Here is a 14,117-nt window from a genome sequence, read left to right as displayed (position 1 = left end):
AGTTTTCCTCCTCCAAAAACTTGTGGTCTGGTGCGTCTTATAGAGCGAAAAATACGGTAATTGTGTCCACCATAAGCCTGAGCAAGTTTTAAATGGTGACAGAAGCTCATCAAGGAAGTAGCTGTCTGTGCTAATAGGGGGGAAGTGTTTCATAATTGGGGTGCCAGCACTGAGAAGACCCTATCCTATGTCCCCACACTGTGAATAACATTAACATGAGGGAGAAAAAGCAGGACCACAGGCACTGTTCTCAAAGCCTCAACAGGTTGGTGCTGGCAGAGGAATTCTCTCAGATACCCAAATCCCAAGTTGTTCAGAGCTTTATACATTATCAAAAGCACTTTTACTTGAGTTAACTGAACTAATAGGCTGCCACAGCACTTGCTAGAGGACTTGGGACAGAGATAGATTTCTTGCTCCCAATACGAATTGGGAAGCATAGCTCAGTGGCAGAGTATATACTACAACCAACCCCAGGTTTAACCCCTGGAACAAAGGTTTTCAACCTTTTTGGGTCCATGGCTCCCTTGACCAACTGCATTCTTTCTGTGGCACCCCTGTGGGGCTCAGAAACCCAGTTATGTCACCCCTTGCCTTCAGAGTTGGCAGCTTCTCATCCTTTTTCGAACACGTTCCCTTGTGGAGTGTTCTCTCAAGTCTCCTCTTCTCTCCCCTCTCCTTGGGAGTCCTCTGGGCAGCTGCAGCTGCCACCCCTGGTCTCTGAGCTGCACCCAATGCCCCAAAGAGGTACCTCCTCACACTGTCCCACAGGCCTGGGAAGCACCCCCTGACCAGCACCAGAGGCACCATTCACATGTGGAGCTTGTAGCCAGGGCTGTTGCAACAAACAGCTGTGCAGGCCTTTGGGAGGGAGAGACATGAGAGAGCATCAGAGGAAGGGAGGGAAGGAAGGAAAGGGACAGAGGTCAGTGTTGCTCATGGCACCCCGACCATCATTCAAGGCACCCCAGGGTGCCATGGCACACTGGTTGAAAACCACTGCCCTGGAATATCCATGGACAGCTGATAAAGATTCCTGTTTGAAACCCTGGAAAGCCATTCCTGGTCAGTATAGGGAATACTGAGCCAGATGTCCTAATGGTCTGACATAAATTAAGGCTGCTTTCTATGTTCCTACTTCCTAGTCTGAGCTGAAGTTTATCTCTAAGGAAGACAAAGCAGGAATCTCTTCTGCTGTTTCTAACATTCTTCAAACATGTATTTTTTTTAAGCTGTGGCAGTTAGACTACTGAGTTCAGCTCCTTGGGAATCTTATTACATCAATCCTGCTTCACTCTGAACATTTCCTGCTTTGAAGACCAGGTGGCGATAGTCACCCATGTGGTGGTCTGACACCCAATGAAAATATCTCTTGTGCAAGCGGAAATTCTGGTTTTAGCAGAAGTGCTCTGTTGGATACCACCCACAATTAGAATACGTCTGACCGAAAGTCACTAGAGTAATATTCTTTTAAATAGAAATACCTGAGGAGGTAGGGTCTTCAGAGAAGTCTGGCAGTTCTTCAGGGGGATCACCGTAGAAAGAATTGAATTTGTGGCTTGATACTGCTGCTAGTACTGCACCCTGAATAAACAAAAAGCTAAAGTCACAAAGTGCACTATCAGTAATGTTCCCCCCAATACTATAGATCCTAAAGCCATCATTTTAAGGCCAATGGGGATTCTAAATTTAGCACTAGCAAAAATAGTTACTTACTTGTAACGTGTATTCAAATGGTCACCTATGAATTCAACACACCTTTGCAGAGCGAACTCTGTGGATATTTTAATAGTCATTCTAGGGTGAATCAGTTGAATCAGAAACTGGTTTAAAGTTTTTTACTTCTGTGAAGTGTTTATGACTGAAACAAAGGATTGTGCAATACCAGAGTAACCATTAAGCTTTATTCTCTGTAGCACAATTCCAAGTACAGTGGTACCTCAGGTTAAGTACTTAATTCGTTCCAAAGGTAAGGTCCGTTCTTAACCTGAAACTGTTCTTAACCTGAAGCACCACTTTAGCTAATGAGGCCTCCTGCTGCTGCTGCGCCGCCGGAGCCCGATTTCTGTTCTCATCCTGAAGCAAAGTTCTTAACCTGAAGCTCTATTTCTGGGTTAGTGGAGTCTGTAACCTGAAGCTTATGTAACCTGAGGTACCACTGTAGTAATATGTTCTTCAGCTGACTGAAGTCCTGAACTTGGGCACAAGTGGCCTATATAGCCGGGCCCTCTGGCCCTCTGATTGGCTGATTCGAAAACTAGGAGAAGGTGGGTTATCCCACCCTCCTTTGCAACTGGTGGGGGAACTCCCCAGCAGCTGGCCACACAATGGAGAGGCCTTTGGTTCCGTTGCATTGAGGGCCTGCAGCAACAGGCTGCAACTGCTGCCCACTCAGAGACTGCATAAATGGCCTATTACTGCTTCACTCTGCTGAAATGCAAGTTAGTGACGTCAGCTTGCAAATACTGCATGTACTTGGGCAATGTGGATTTCATTGTTCCTAATTCTTTTATTCCAATTTAAATAATTCAAATTATGAGGCTATCCACATTCTTTTCATGAAGATGTTATTTTGGTATATTTTAATATAAGTAGTTTGCTTGTTTTCTTTACCTTTAACTTCCTTCTTGCATTGAATTTCCTCAGCTGTTCCACAGTTTCTGGAAGGTGAATCTTGTATGCATAGCGATCACGTTCCTACAAATAAAATATTGGAAACAATGAATTGATATCATTTAGAACTGTTTTCAGTAAGAGTAAGCTATTAACTCAAACACATGTTCAAAACAAACAAAAATCCCCTGAAAAATGTATGTTTGTAAGTTTCAATCTGAGCCAGGGCAGTTCTCAGGAATCTCCCTCTCTCTCTCTTTTTTGTTAAAGATATTTATCTCTCACAAAGTGTCTTGAGATAGCTCATAATCATTTAGAAAAATATTTAATAACAACCATTAGACAAAACACACACAAAAAAAACCAAGGAGCCATAAACAGAAAAACACAAGCTCAGAGTAGCAACTCAGAGGACCCTAAATGCCCCTGAAATAAAATGGTTCTTCACTGCTGCCATAAAGTTAGGAACAAGAATGTGAAATTACAGATAAACAGAAGAGAATAATTAAGGGTGGTATTGTAGATTTTTGACAAATATTGGAACATTACAAAATACCCTCTTAGAATCCATCCCTGGGTGCCTTTTGACAGTTTGAGACAAACCTTCTATGTGGCAAGACCACAATTACAGATTCCCTTATGAAAAAAGGTTAGTCACATCCCTGATGGTTTTTAGGCAGGAAGTAAACCCTTTTTATTTTATTTTGTGTATTTTTCTACAGTGTTTAGAACATTGACATTTTAATTTTTTCTATTCTTTTGGCTTCAAATATTAAATGTGCGCAAATATTTTTATAATGTTTTGTTTAATTATATTATTATTATGCCATCTGAGGGCTTGGTATCAATTCACACGAGTTAGCAACAGTCTTACCAAGATTTATAAACGTTGACAGATTTGGAGAGTTGCTGTTCTTTTACACCATTTATACTGCTTACCTTCAGCCAAGGATGGTTGAGTGCCTCATAAACAGTTATTCTTTCAGCTGGGTCCAGCATAAGCATACGTCGTACCAAATCTTTGGCACTTTCAGAGATATGGCTCCATTGCCTTGGATTCATCTAGGTCAAAAACAGTAAGTTAAGCTAAGGCACATAACAGGGGTCTTTACAACAAGAGTTGCAGAAGCATGCTGTAGATTGCTAAAAAGCTGGAAATGTCAATCCAAGTTAAAACATTTGTGCAGATTACTGCACAACTACATTTGTAAGAACTAAAACAGTTCACCAAGTAATCTACCAGATCAAGTCAATTGAATTCTCCAATATTTAAAAGTGCTGAACACTTTGAAACAGTGTAATTGCAAAATACTTCTCTATTTATTTCCGAATAACCGATCTTAGACCTCAGCAGCAAGGGCCTAACTTAACACTATGTACAATGCATATAAAGAAACTCTCTCAAGGGCATTAAAAAAAAAGTAATAAAAGACAGTTCAGGTGGTGGTGATTTACGGTATAAGATATTTAACAAATCACCCACCCACCCATGTCACTTTCTCTCCTTCATGAACTCCAACAGTATATTTTATGTATTTGAAAGTTCATGCACTGAAAACAGTAACAGCAGTAACAGGATTTGGTATGCAAAAGTGAGGGGTAGGGAAAAGGTTAAGTATTCCCCCAGAAAAGAAAAGAGCAATTAGGGTTTCATTACTCATATTTGCATGCAATATTTAGCTAGTTTCTAATAAATAATAATAATTATGTATGTATGTATGCATGTGTTCAATACAAATAATATGTACATATTACATAATTCAGCTTTTTTCCAATGGAATCTGTTACCTAAGTTCAGGTTTCTGATTTCTGTGTGTGCATGTTTGAAGTGTACACATACACCGCCACTGAAATATAACATACACACTCAATACTCCTGCAAACTAAGGACAATTAACTAAAGATGGTTTAATTCCCTGCAAAGTAAAGAAAATTTCAGCAAGCCACAGATGGAAAACACCCAGCTTTGTGCAGTTTTTATTATATTTAAAAATGGTTCAGAATCACTTTATAGAAAGTGTTTTTGTTGCTCTTCTTTAAAAAGAGCAGAGACTCCCCAGCTGATGAACTATAAACTAAAACCTAGTATTTGGCTTTGAAAACAGGTACTAGGAGTTTTCAAATGTCAGTTTTGAATGAAACTGTAAACTGTAAACTAGACTTTATTGTTAAACCACTGTGATTTCGAAACTATGTGGTTTCTAGCTCCCCCATGTTTTCTACAAAAGAAGAACTGAGTAGTAAGGAAACACAGGACAGCTTACCCACAGAATGATTTTAATATGCTTTAATTTATGTGATTTAATGCCACCAACTTTATGTAAAAAGTGTTGTCATTGTTACCAAATGATATATGATTGCAACTCCAAAAATACAAACCAATTAATAAAATCAGAAAGGAGGTACAGTACTGTAAGAAGGCTCAATACTTGCAATGACCTTTTAAAAAAGTGAACACATTAAGAGGATTTATTTGAGCTCTTTAAAAATTATGGCACATTAACCTGGCTAACAACAACACTTCCAGTGCCATGGGGAAGGGAAGCACTACTGTAGACTTCAGTGCTTACCAGCAGGATCAGGGGAAATAATGCAACAACAAATGACTAGGGATGAAGACTGTACAGGTCAGGGGTCTGCAAACTCACTTGCTGTGCTTTTCGTGGCAAGTATCCATGATGAGTGTGACAGGTCCTTTCATAGTGAATGCCCATGACAAGTCCCAGCCCCCTTCCTGAACTTGGAGCTGGGAGAGGGGAACTACCCCTCTAGTTGTTCTGTATGCTCAGAGTACAACTGTTCAGGAGACTGATTCATTCATATGTGGACAAACTCCAGGCTTTTTTTTGATATTTTAATGCATCAAAATACATTTTACAAAAATGCAGACTTCCTTTTCCTTGAGAAAAGCAATTACTATAACGTACCTTGTATTTTCCTTTGATAATGCCTTCAAATAATCTTTCCTTTGTTCCATAAAAAGGCAAACAACCACTGAGCAGAATAAAAAGGATCACTCCACATCCCCACACATCTACAGGCTTTCCATATGGCTCTCTTTTTACTACTTCTGGGGCCATAAAATGAGGCGTTCCTACCCGTCCTGGAGGAAAATACAAAAATGACTTTAGTTTTCAAAGATGGAGCTATGATCTGAGCAGCTTCTACTTGGAAAAAGACATGGCGGCCTGTAACAGTTCTACCAGTGCAGTAACACCCATGACACAAGAAGCCTGGCTGATCTCAGTGGCCTGGGCAGTGGCGTAGCGTGGGGGGTGCAGGGGGGGGGCCCGGCCGCACCGGGCACAACATCTGGGGGTTAGGGTTAGGGGGCGCAAATCCACGGGTTAGGGGGCGCAAATTACTTGCCTTGCCCCGGGTGCTGACAACCCATGCTACGCCACTGGGCCTGGGGCCTGGCAAATGCACTCCTTTTGTCTCTCCTCCTCCTTGCTTTGTCTCCACTGAATGTTACATGACATGAACACAGGCGTCCTGGCTTTAATTGAAGCAGAATAGCAAACTGGCAACTTTTAAGGAGGGGCTTCAAACGCAGGCCTAGAAGGTTTTTCTCTCTCTCTCCCCCCCCCCCCCAATTATACATGATTCATGGCAAGGCTAATAAGTAGCTCAAGGATTGTTTATTTAAAAGGTGTTAAGACAGTCAAAAGACATTGGGGGAGGTGGGAAGGTGATAATAATAATAATAAAAAATTCTCAGGAAGGGAACATTCTCACCATGAATCCTCTTTCATTTTGACTGTCATAAAAACCCCTCCCTCACATACAACTATGAGAAGTGAAAGTGTTTTTAGGTAGTTCGTGCCTGAAATGTTAATTAGCCATTTTGAGCTCCATAGCACCTCTTTTGAAACACTTGCATTTCTTACCTCCAGCAACAAGTCCCGATTCCCCTAATTGAATAGCAACACCAAAACCACCAAGTTTCACAGGTGCCGAATTTTCCTTTGAGGCAAGTAGCACACAGTGCGGCTGAAATGACAAAAACCCCTCTAATTTAAAAAGACAAATTTTTGTATAAACAAAACATTATGACAACAGAAAATAGGCTTATGTCTTTACAACAATCACAAGCACCATATAAATGGCAAAGTATTCTTGGTGTAGGACTTCAACAGAGTTAGCTAGGCTTTAGGTATTCACAAAAATACAACACACATTTGGTAATGGTATTAAGGCTAGAAAGAATGTCAGTTGACATTAATGGATGCATCAGCTGAATAGAACCATTGTTTTGGCATGTGATATTGGGGTAGCTGAAAGCGGGAATTTGTTGAGAAAGTAATTTTGTTATTCTTTTAAATTTCTGTTCTACCACCAAGGAGTGAAGCACCCAAAACCTGTTAGATTTCAATCCAGGGATGGCAAGCCTCCTTCTGATGTCATATGTGATGTCATGTTTAGGGTAGGGAGACATACATTGAATTGGCTACACAACTGAGCACCCTCTGGCGAACTCAATCCTGCAGCCTATCCCTGTAGAAAGCAGGGCTGAAGTTAGCTGATGGGCAGTAAGTTCAATCCTACTGGATTGGCTGTCTGCCTGAATTCCCTGTAGGGAACTCAATTGCAAAGCTAGTCTTTGTAGATAGCAGCTTGCCACTTTGCTGGCAACTCCCATCATGTTGCGGTTTGCAAGTGCCTGACAACCAGGTGGTTGGTGGGTGCTTGGGACATGTTGCACAAGGAATTTTGACAACCCACCCATCAACTGTCTAGTATCAGGTGGTTTCTTGCCCACCTGTTAAAGATGGCCTATGGGGCCAAGGAATGATAACGATCTGGCCCCTTGAGTCAAAAAGGTTTCCCACTCCTGTTCTAATCCCTCACAAGAGTTTCACTGAGTTTGTTATTCAACTTAACCAGATTATTCTTCCACTAGTCTGGTTTAGTTTTCTGTGTAGCACAAGCTCAACCAATGCGGAATATGTTCACGAAGATAAGGAAGATTCTGTGTAAATAGGCAGCCTAACCTATGTTTTCCAGAGGTATCCGGCTACTTCATTATTGGCATAAATACGACCGTTCACAACAAGGGAATGGTTACTTTGTTAGGTTTCCCTACACTGATGGTATGGTGTATTTATAAAAATAGGTTTAGATGACAAATGGGACAGCACATTTATGCAATGTAGGGGCATACTGGTCACAAGAAATGCTGCATGTAAACATATTTCAGGTAACATCTTATCAAATTTTCTTAATGCCAAGAACCTCAAAAAAAGAGAATAAAGTTAAAACACAGATTTTTATTTTCATTTGTTTGTGGTGGAGGACTTGTGTGTTTTGTGATCAACATAACACACTCAACCAACAGAAGCATTATATCCCTAAACTTATCTGATTTTATTCCTAATGAAAATTTTTTTGTTAGTTCACCAGAGCAAATCCAAATTTCAATACAATAAAAGGCAATTAGCCTATTGCCTATTTTTGTAGAGGAGTCTTTAACTGAACTTTAGGAGCAAAAATAGAAATTTCTGTGTCAACTTGCATACCACACTTCTGGCTACCTGCAGCTAGTGCAAAAGGCATTGGTTCAACTGCTTACTGGGACCTCTTGAAGATACCATCTTATCAGGAGGTCTGTTCCAAACAATGTAGGAATCAGGCCTTTAGTGTGGTGGCACCTATTCTTTGGGGCTCCTTCCTATTACATATCAAAGAGGCACTGTCCCTATTATCTGGTGCAAAAACAGAATTTATTAAAACAAGCAACACACTTGTTTTGAGCTGGTAAACTCTTGCAAAATTCTATTTGCATGAATTCTTCTGTACCTTCTTTAAAATAAATAAATGAATGAATGAAAAGCTCTTATAATATGTCTAATTCCTTACTGTTAAACTACCTTTTCACAACAAGTTCTCATTTTGACTATGTGTGATTCAGTAGTACCCCTTACTGTTTTATACCTAGCAAACGCTGACAAAACCAGTGCATATTTTGTCCATCCACTCCTGTGACAATACTCCTCTGTCAATCACATCTAACCTATCCGCTGCAAAATTCACCACACACAAACAGTGATCTCATTTATCTCAGCTGCCCGTCCTTAGGTTGCCAAAATAGCACGATCATGCACAAAGAGGAGGTATCAGCAGACTTTGGGGAACTACAAGTTTTGCAGAGGCACGAAAAATATTTAGGGGAGGGAAGTTGCATTCTGGGGTGGACATACCATTATCAATTTGACATTTTATTTAGACATTATAACAACAATCAGAGGAATAGCTTAAATGGAAGATTGAAGTATGAAATTTGACAGCATTACTTAGTGCCTGGAAAAGGATTGTAGGCAATATTTCTTTCACCGAAAAAGTAATTGTCTCTCAATAATAATTAAAACATTGGAAGTAGGTCCGGGAAAACACACTACCCAACCACCCTGTAAAATATCCCTTTCTGCTGCCTTAACTCTGATTAAGCTTTGCCTTATTAGCAAGCTAAAATCATGGTTAGAGCTAACTGGGATTTCTTTTTAAATGTGCTTTTGTTTTCAGCTATGGCAGCTCTCTTATTAGGATGTGTTTCTGCGTTCCCCTGTATTTAGTGCTCATATTTTGTCCTCCACCATATCCCAATGTGTGTTTATATATACCTGCCATTCCCGCGGTGCATCTTCATGCATCAGAGATTACTATTACACATAAAAGCTCATCACCATCCCCCAATCCTCCTACAGATATCTGGAGGAAAGCACGAAAGACTAAAATAGCTGATGAAGCTGATTCTTACCAGTTTAAAACAACCCTAGCCACAACTTTCTAATAAGACAGACTTCCTTCCCTTCCTTCCTTAAACACAAGTTCTGAAAGCAGAATTCAGTAGAAAAGACTCTGTCACTAACCCAAAAGTAAGTATTTCCTTTTATTATAGTTCATTTTTTCTCATATGTTAAGTGTAGAAAAATAGTTTTATATTTCTAGTGCAACTTTCTTGACAGATGAGAAAGCACTTTTCTCAAGAACATATTCTACTTTTCTTTCGCATTTTTTTCTTTCCTTTTAAAAAGGCAGAGAAATGTTAAGACTGCCACCTGGATAACATTCACAAGCAACTTTATCAAAGTAGTAGTATATATTTGAAACAAAAGGCAGTTTAGGATTTGCTGCCGAGGAAGTGTGAATATAGCACAACCTCATTCATGGCTATTGAGGAGTAAGCCCCTCTGAGCTTAATGCTGCTTGCTTCTATTAAGAGAGAGAAAGAGAGAGAGAGAACACGAACACACACACACACAGTATAAATATATAAAATGTGATATAAATATATAAAATGTGACACACTAGTAAAATTACAAATCTAAATCTTTGAAGGTTTATGTTTTCATTTTCAACAATGAAATCATAAAGGTAAAGGTAAAGGTACCCCTGCCCGTACGGGCCAGTCTTGACAGACTCTGGGGTTGTGCGCCCATCTCACTTAAGAGGCCAGGGGCCAGCGCTGTCCGGAGACACTTCCGGGTCACGTGGCCAGCGTGACATCGCTGCTCTGGCCAGAGCCAGAGCCAGAGCCAGAGCCGCACACGGAAACGCCGTTTACCTTCCCGCTGGTAAGCGGTCCCTATTTATCTACTTGCACCCGAAGGTGCTTTCGAACTGCTAGGTTGGCAGGCGCTGGGACCGAGCAGCGGGAGCGCACCCCGCCGCGGGGATTCGAACCGCCGACCTTTCGATCGGCAAGCCCTAGGCGCTGAGGCTTTAACCCACAGCGCATACTCAACTACAAACACAAAACAAAATCTCAAAATCTTATCTCATTATACATGACAAAGCCATTTTTCACCTTCTCACCCTTTGCTTTTTCCTGTAAGACCTATTGCAGTCGTTAAGAGTCGTCAACAGGCTCATCACAGCTATCTGCCAATCACCCAATCCCACCACCCTTCTGAGTAATACCCCTCCCCACCTTCTCACTATATAGAAGGGTCTGGTGACTTCTGTTTCAGTGTATCTGAAGAAGTGTGCATGTACACGAAAGCTCATACCAAGAACTAACTTAGTTGGTCTTTAAGGTGCTACTGGAAGGAATTTTTTTATTTTGTTTTGACTATGGCAGACCAACACGGCTACCTATCTGTAACTACAAACACAAAGTAGAATTTGATTTCCCATTTTGAATCTACCCTTAAATAATCTGAATCTGTTTTTATGGTGACAAAGTCATTTTGGAATGTCACTTTATTATGGGCTCAGGTATCAACATGCAAATATTTATGCAGGAACTCTCAATCAAGTTAATGCATGGGGAAATTCTCATAGCCACAGATCAGGCATATTGCCAGAAATCATCTATCAGCTTCCTAACAAGATCTTTGTTCCATTTCTAACATTTCTTTGCCTAAACCAGGTGTGGCACCCATGGCTCTCCAGATACTGTCGGGCTCCCATCAGCCTCAGCCACCACAGACAGTGGGGAATTCCAAATAATTATATTTGGTATGTAAACAAGATCTACTTCTTACATTCCTAAGATACTACTTAGCTAATATCAAGGCACATTTTGTATTTTTGATTTTTTTTTAAACCACAGTTTGTTTGTTTTTAATGTGCCCAAGAAGACTTTATGTACTATTTGTTTATCACCACTTGTTATCAATGCAATCATCTAAGCACTGGGGATACTGGATGGATATCAGATTTTATAGGAAGCCTACTTTTCGTTCTTTCCTTACTTTAAAAAACGAGGAGAAATAAAAGGAGCAAAATGTTTTCATAAACAAAGCAGTTATAATTGCAAACTTGTTCATAAATAGTTTCTGGGCGAAGACCCTATTTTGCTGATTTTATGCATGACTAAAATAAGGCTTATGACAGAAAAGCTTCTGAGTTTGCTTGAAAAGTTAATCAAGTTAATTCCACACTGTACATGTTGCACTGTCTTCCATTTTATTCCAGGCAAAGTGTAAGTGAAGATTTATTAAGAATTTTGACTTCCATACCGTATGCACAAGAAAACCCCAGCGAAGAACATGAATTTTTCACTTGCTGAAAATGAAACTGGAAAAAACTCCACAGAAATGCCTGTTATTTACTGTGATACGGAAGAGAAATCACTGTCTTTAACTCTACTATTTTCATATTCAGTCATTTTTGTAATTGGATTGGTTGGCAATATTACTGCCCTGTATGTTTTTCTGGGCATTCCTTGCAAAAAGAACTCTATCCATGTTTATTTGCTTAATGTTGCCATTGCAGACCTCCTACTGATCTTTTGTCTCCCTTTCCGAATATACTATCACATAGCCCAGAACAAGTGGCTGTTGGGCTTGATTTTTTGCAAGATTATAGGAAACTTATTTTATATGAACATGTACATCAGCATCGTACTGCTAGGGCTTATTAGTTGGGACCGTTATGTAAAAATTAACAAATCCATACAACGCCCTAGAGTGTTAACAGCAAGACGAAGCGTATATTTGTGTTGTACGCTGTGGACAGTTGCAATAATGGGATTTATACTGATGGTTGTTCAGTCTACCAGGAAGGAAGATAAACATTCATCAAAATGTTTCCATTACAGAGAAAAGCGAAATGCAAAAGTGGAAGCAGGTGTTAATTATATTCTTGTTATAATATTTTGGATTGTTTTCATTCTACTGATTCTGTCGTATGTTAAAATTGCAAACAATCTTCTGAAAATTTCTAAGAAGAGAACAAGTTTTCCTAATACTAGAACATATGTTGCCATTGCAAGGAAATCTTTCATAGTACTTATCATTTTCACATTATGCTTTGTTCCTTATCATATATTCAGATTAATTTATATCACTTCACAACTACAAAAAACCTCTTGTTACTGGCAACAGAGCATTCACAAATACAACGAGATTACACTAGTCTTCTCATCATTTAACAGCTGCTTAGATCCAGTTATGTATTTCTTAATGTCCAGAAGTGTCCGGAAAACTGTATTTCAACTGATTTGTAAGCGACTTCATGTGGATTCAAGTGTGAATGAGAGTACTTCAGAGACAAAACAAGGACATTCTTTTCAAGATAATTCAGAAATCCCAAGTCACCATTCCAGAATGCATCTTAATAAGATTAACAATTAACATATATTTCTGCTCAGAAGTAACTTCCATTTGAGTTCAGTGAGTGAATAGGATTGCAGCTTATAGTTAACAAATCCTGTCAAGACAGATAACATTTTTGCATGATCTTAGTTTTAGTTACTCTCATGCAGAACTTCCTTAAGAATTCGCTTTGGTAGCCACATATATAATTTTGTAATACCTAAGACTTTTAAATTTAAGATTAAGATTTCTGAGATGAAAAAGTAGTAATAGCTGTGGATGCAGTAGACTTTGAAAGGGCGTGTATGGTGTATTAGAAACAGAACGTAATCTCCCCACAAGACTCTTGTGTATGTAATGATGTTTGCTAGCATTAATTCTCAATAACATTTTATAACTGTACTGCATACTATAGACTTACATTAATTAAAAACTATTTGTGTCAATGGATTCCAAACTATTGTATCTATATACCGTACACATGCAGACAAGTATCTCAAATATTACAAAACAAGTTTAGTGTGCTCACTCACTTCTTTTCATTTTAACATAAAACATAAAATAAAAATTACCTTATAAAGCAGGAAGAAAAAAATGATAAGAATCTAGCAGAGTAAATATGCTTAGAATTACACTGCCCATGTAACTAAGGGCTACGAAAGTCAGAAAACGTACAATGAATTGTTAACCATGAATCCTTAACAATGAAATTGAAACAGAGCGGGTAAAAATACTATATTGCACTTTCCCGATTATGGCTACTAACCTGTTGCCGACACTACTGAATTAGAAATGATTGGAAAGCACTCTGTATTGCCAAGTGTGGGTGCCAAGCAGGCGATGGCTGAGGATCCTTTCACAGCCATGTTTTAAAGGGGCAGTGGCATGTGCAGGTTGGCATGCAAGAATGAAAAGCCTGCATGTGCTGAAACTCCAGCACTGTCAGACTTTGCATTTTGATCACCTTAAAGAAGAAATATTCTCTAACAAAATATGCAGACATCCCACACTTAATATTTGTCTTCTAGCTGGTTATTCCTACATTACACATACTTCACATATAGTAGAACCCTAAAACACATCTCTGTGTTTTGATAATATTAAGATAAAATGAGAAAAATGGTAGTGCCTTTTGAGTGGGTTTGGACATTCTAAGCCCCTGCAAGTGGTTTAAATCTCATTGTGGTGTTCCTGAATAGAAAAGGGTCAGATATTGTATCTGGTTCCTCTGATCTCAACTGAATAACACTATCAGCAGCTGACTGCTTGCTTCTGCATTGGTTTTGTAAGCAGCAGTCTAAGTTAGCAACCAAAAATTTATGAGCCACAATAATTTAAACGGTTGTTGCATGTATTATGGATGTTTTTATCGGTCTGCTTGTAACATGCATTGCAAAGTTCACTTCCTAGCAGGCTTCTATACAGTATAATATGTCTAGAGGATGGCCGTAAATAGGTGAAATG

At 39.4% G+C, this 14,117-nt stretch overlaps 2 protein-coding genes and 1 long non-coding RNA gene across 15 annotated transcripts in view; 2 read left to right on the top strand and 1 right to left on the bottom strand.

Moving 5' to 3' along the window:
* The window catches only part of LOC307215344, a 551,858-nt gene that overhangs the window by 68,755 nt on the left and 468,986 nt on the right, over positions 1-14,117 (top strand). The gene's annotated exons all lie outside the window — the stretch shown is intronic.
* CASK (calcium/calmodulin dependent serine protein kinase) overlaps positions 1-14,117 on the bottom strand; it is a 134,758-nt gene that overhangs the window by 58,497 nt on the left and 62,144 nt on the right. For all 13 annotated transcript variants that reach the window (XM_079974496.1, XM_079974500.1, XM_079974492.1 and 10 more), the window contains 5 exons: positions 6,504-6,606; positions 5,541-5,716; positions 3,553-3,675; positions 2,614-2,697; positions 1,485-1,584 (listed from right to left, as the gene is read on the bottom strand). In XM_079974496.1, coding sequence (XP_079830622.1) covers positions 1,485-1,584; positions 2,614-2,697; positions 3,553-3,675; positions 5,541-5,716; positions 6,504-6,606 — 586 coding nt within the window. The remainder of the gene's footprint in view (positions 1-1,484; positions 1,585-2,613; positions 2,698-3,552; positions 3,676-5,540; positions 5,717-6,503; positions 6,607-14,117) is intronic.
* Positions 9,228-13,103, top strand: GPR34 (G protein-coupled receptor 34). The gene is made up of 3 exons (XM_079974528.1): positions 9,228-9,488; positions 10,985-11,073; positions 11,533-13,103. Exon 3 carries the CDS (start codon positions 11,580-11,582, stop codon positions 12,690-12,692), a length of 1,113 nt encoding a protein of 370 aa, XP_079830654.1. The 5' UTR covers positions 9,228-9,488; positions 10,985-11,073; positions 11,533-11,579; the 3' UTR covers positions 12,693-13,103.

The sequence above is a fragment of the Podarcis cretensis genome (assembly GCF_951804945.1).
Source record: "Podarcis cretensis genome assembly, chromosome: 4".
Lineage (NCBI taxonomy): Eukaryota > Metazoa > Chordata > Lepidosauria > Squamata > Lacertidae > Podarcis > Podarcis cretensis.
The sequence above is the reverse complement of the archived record's forward strand: the minus strand, read 5'-3'. Positions and strand labels throughout refer to the sequence as shown.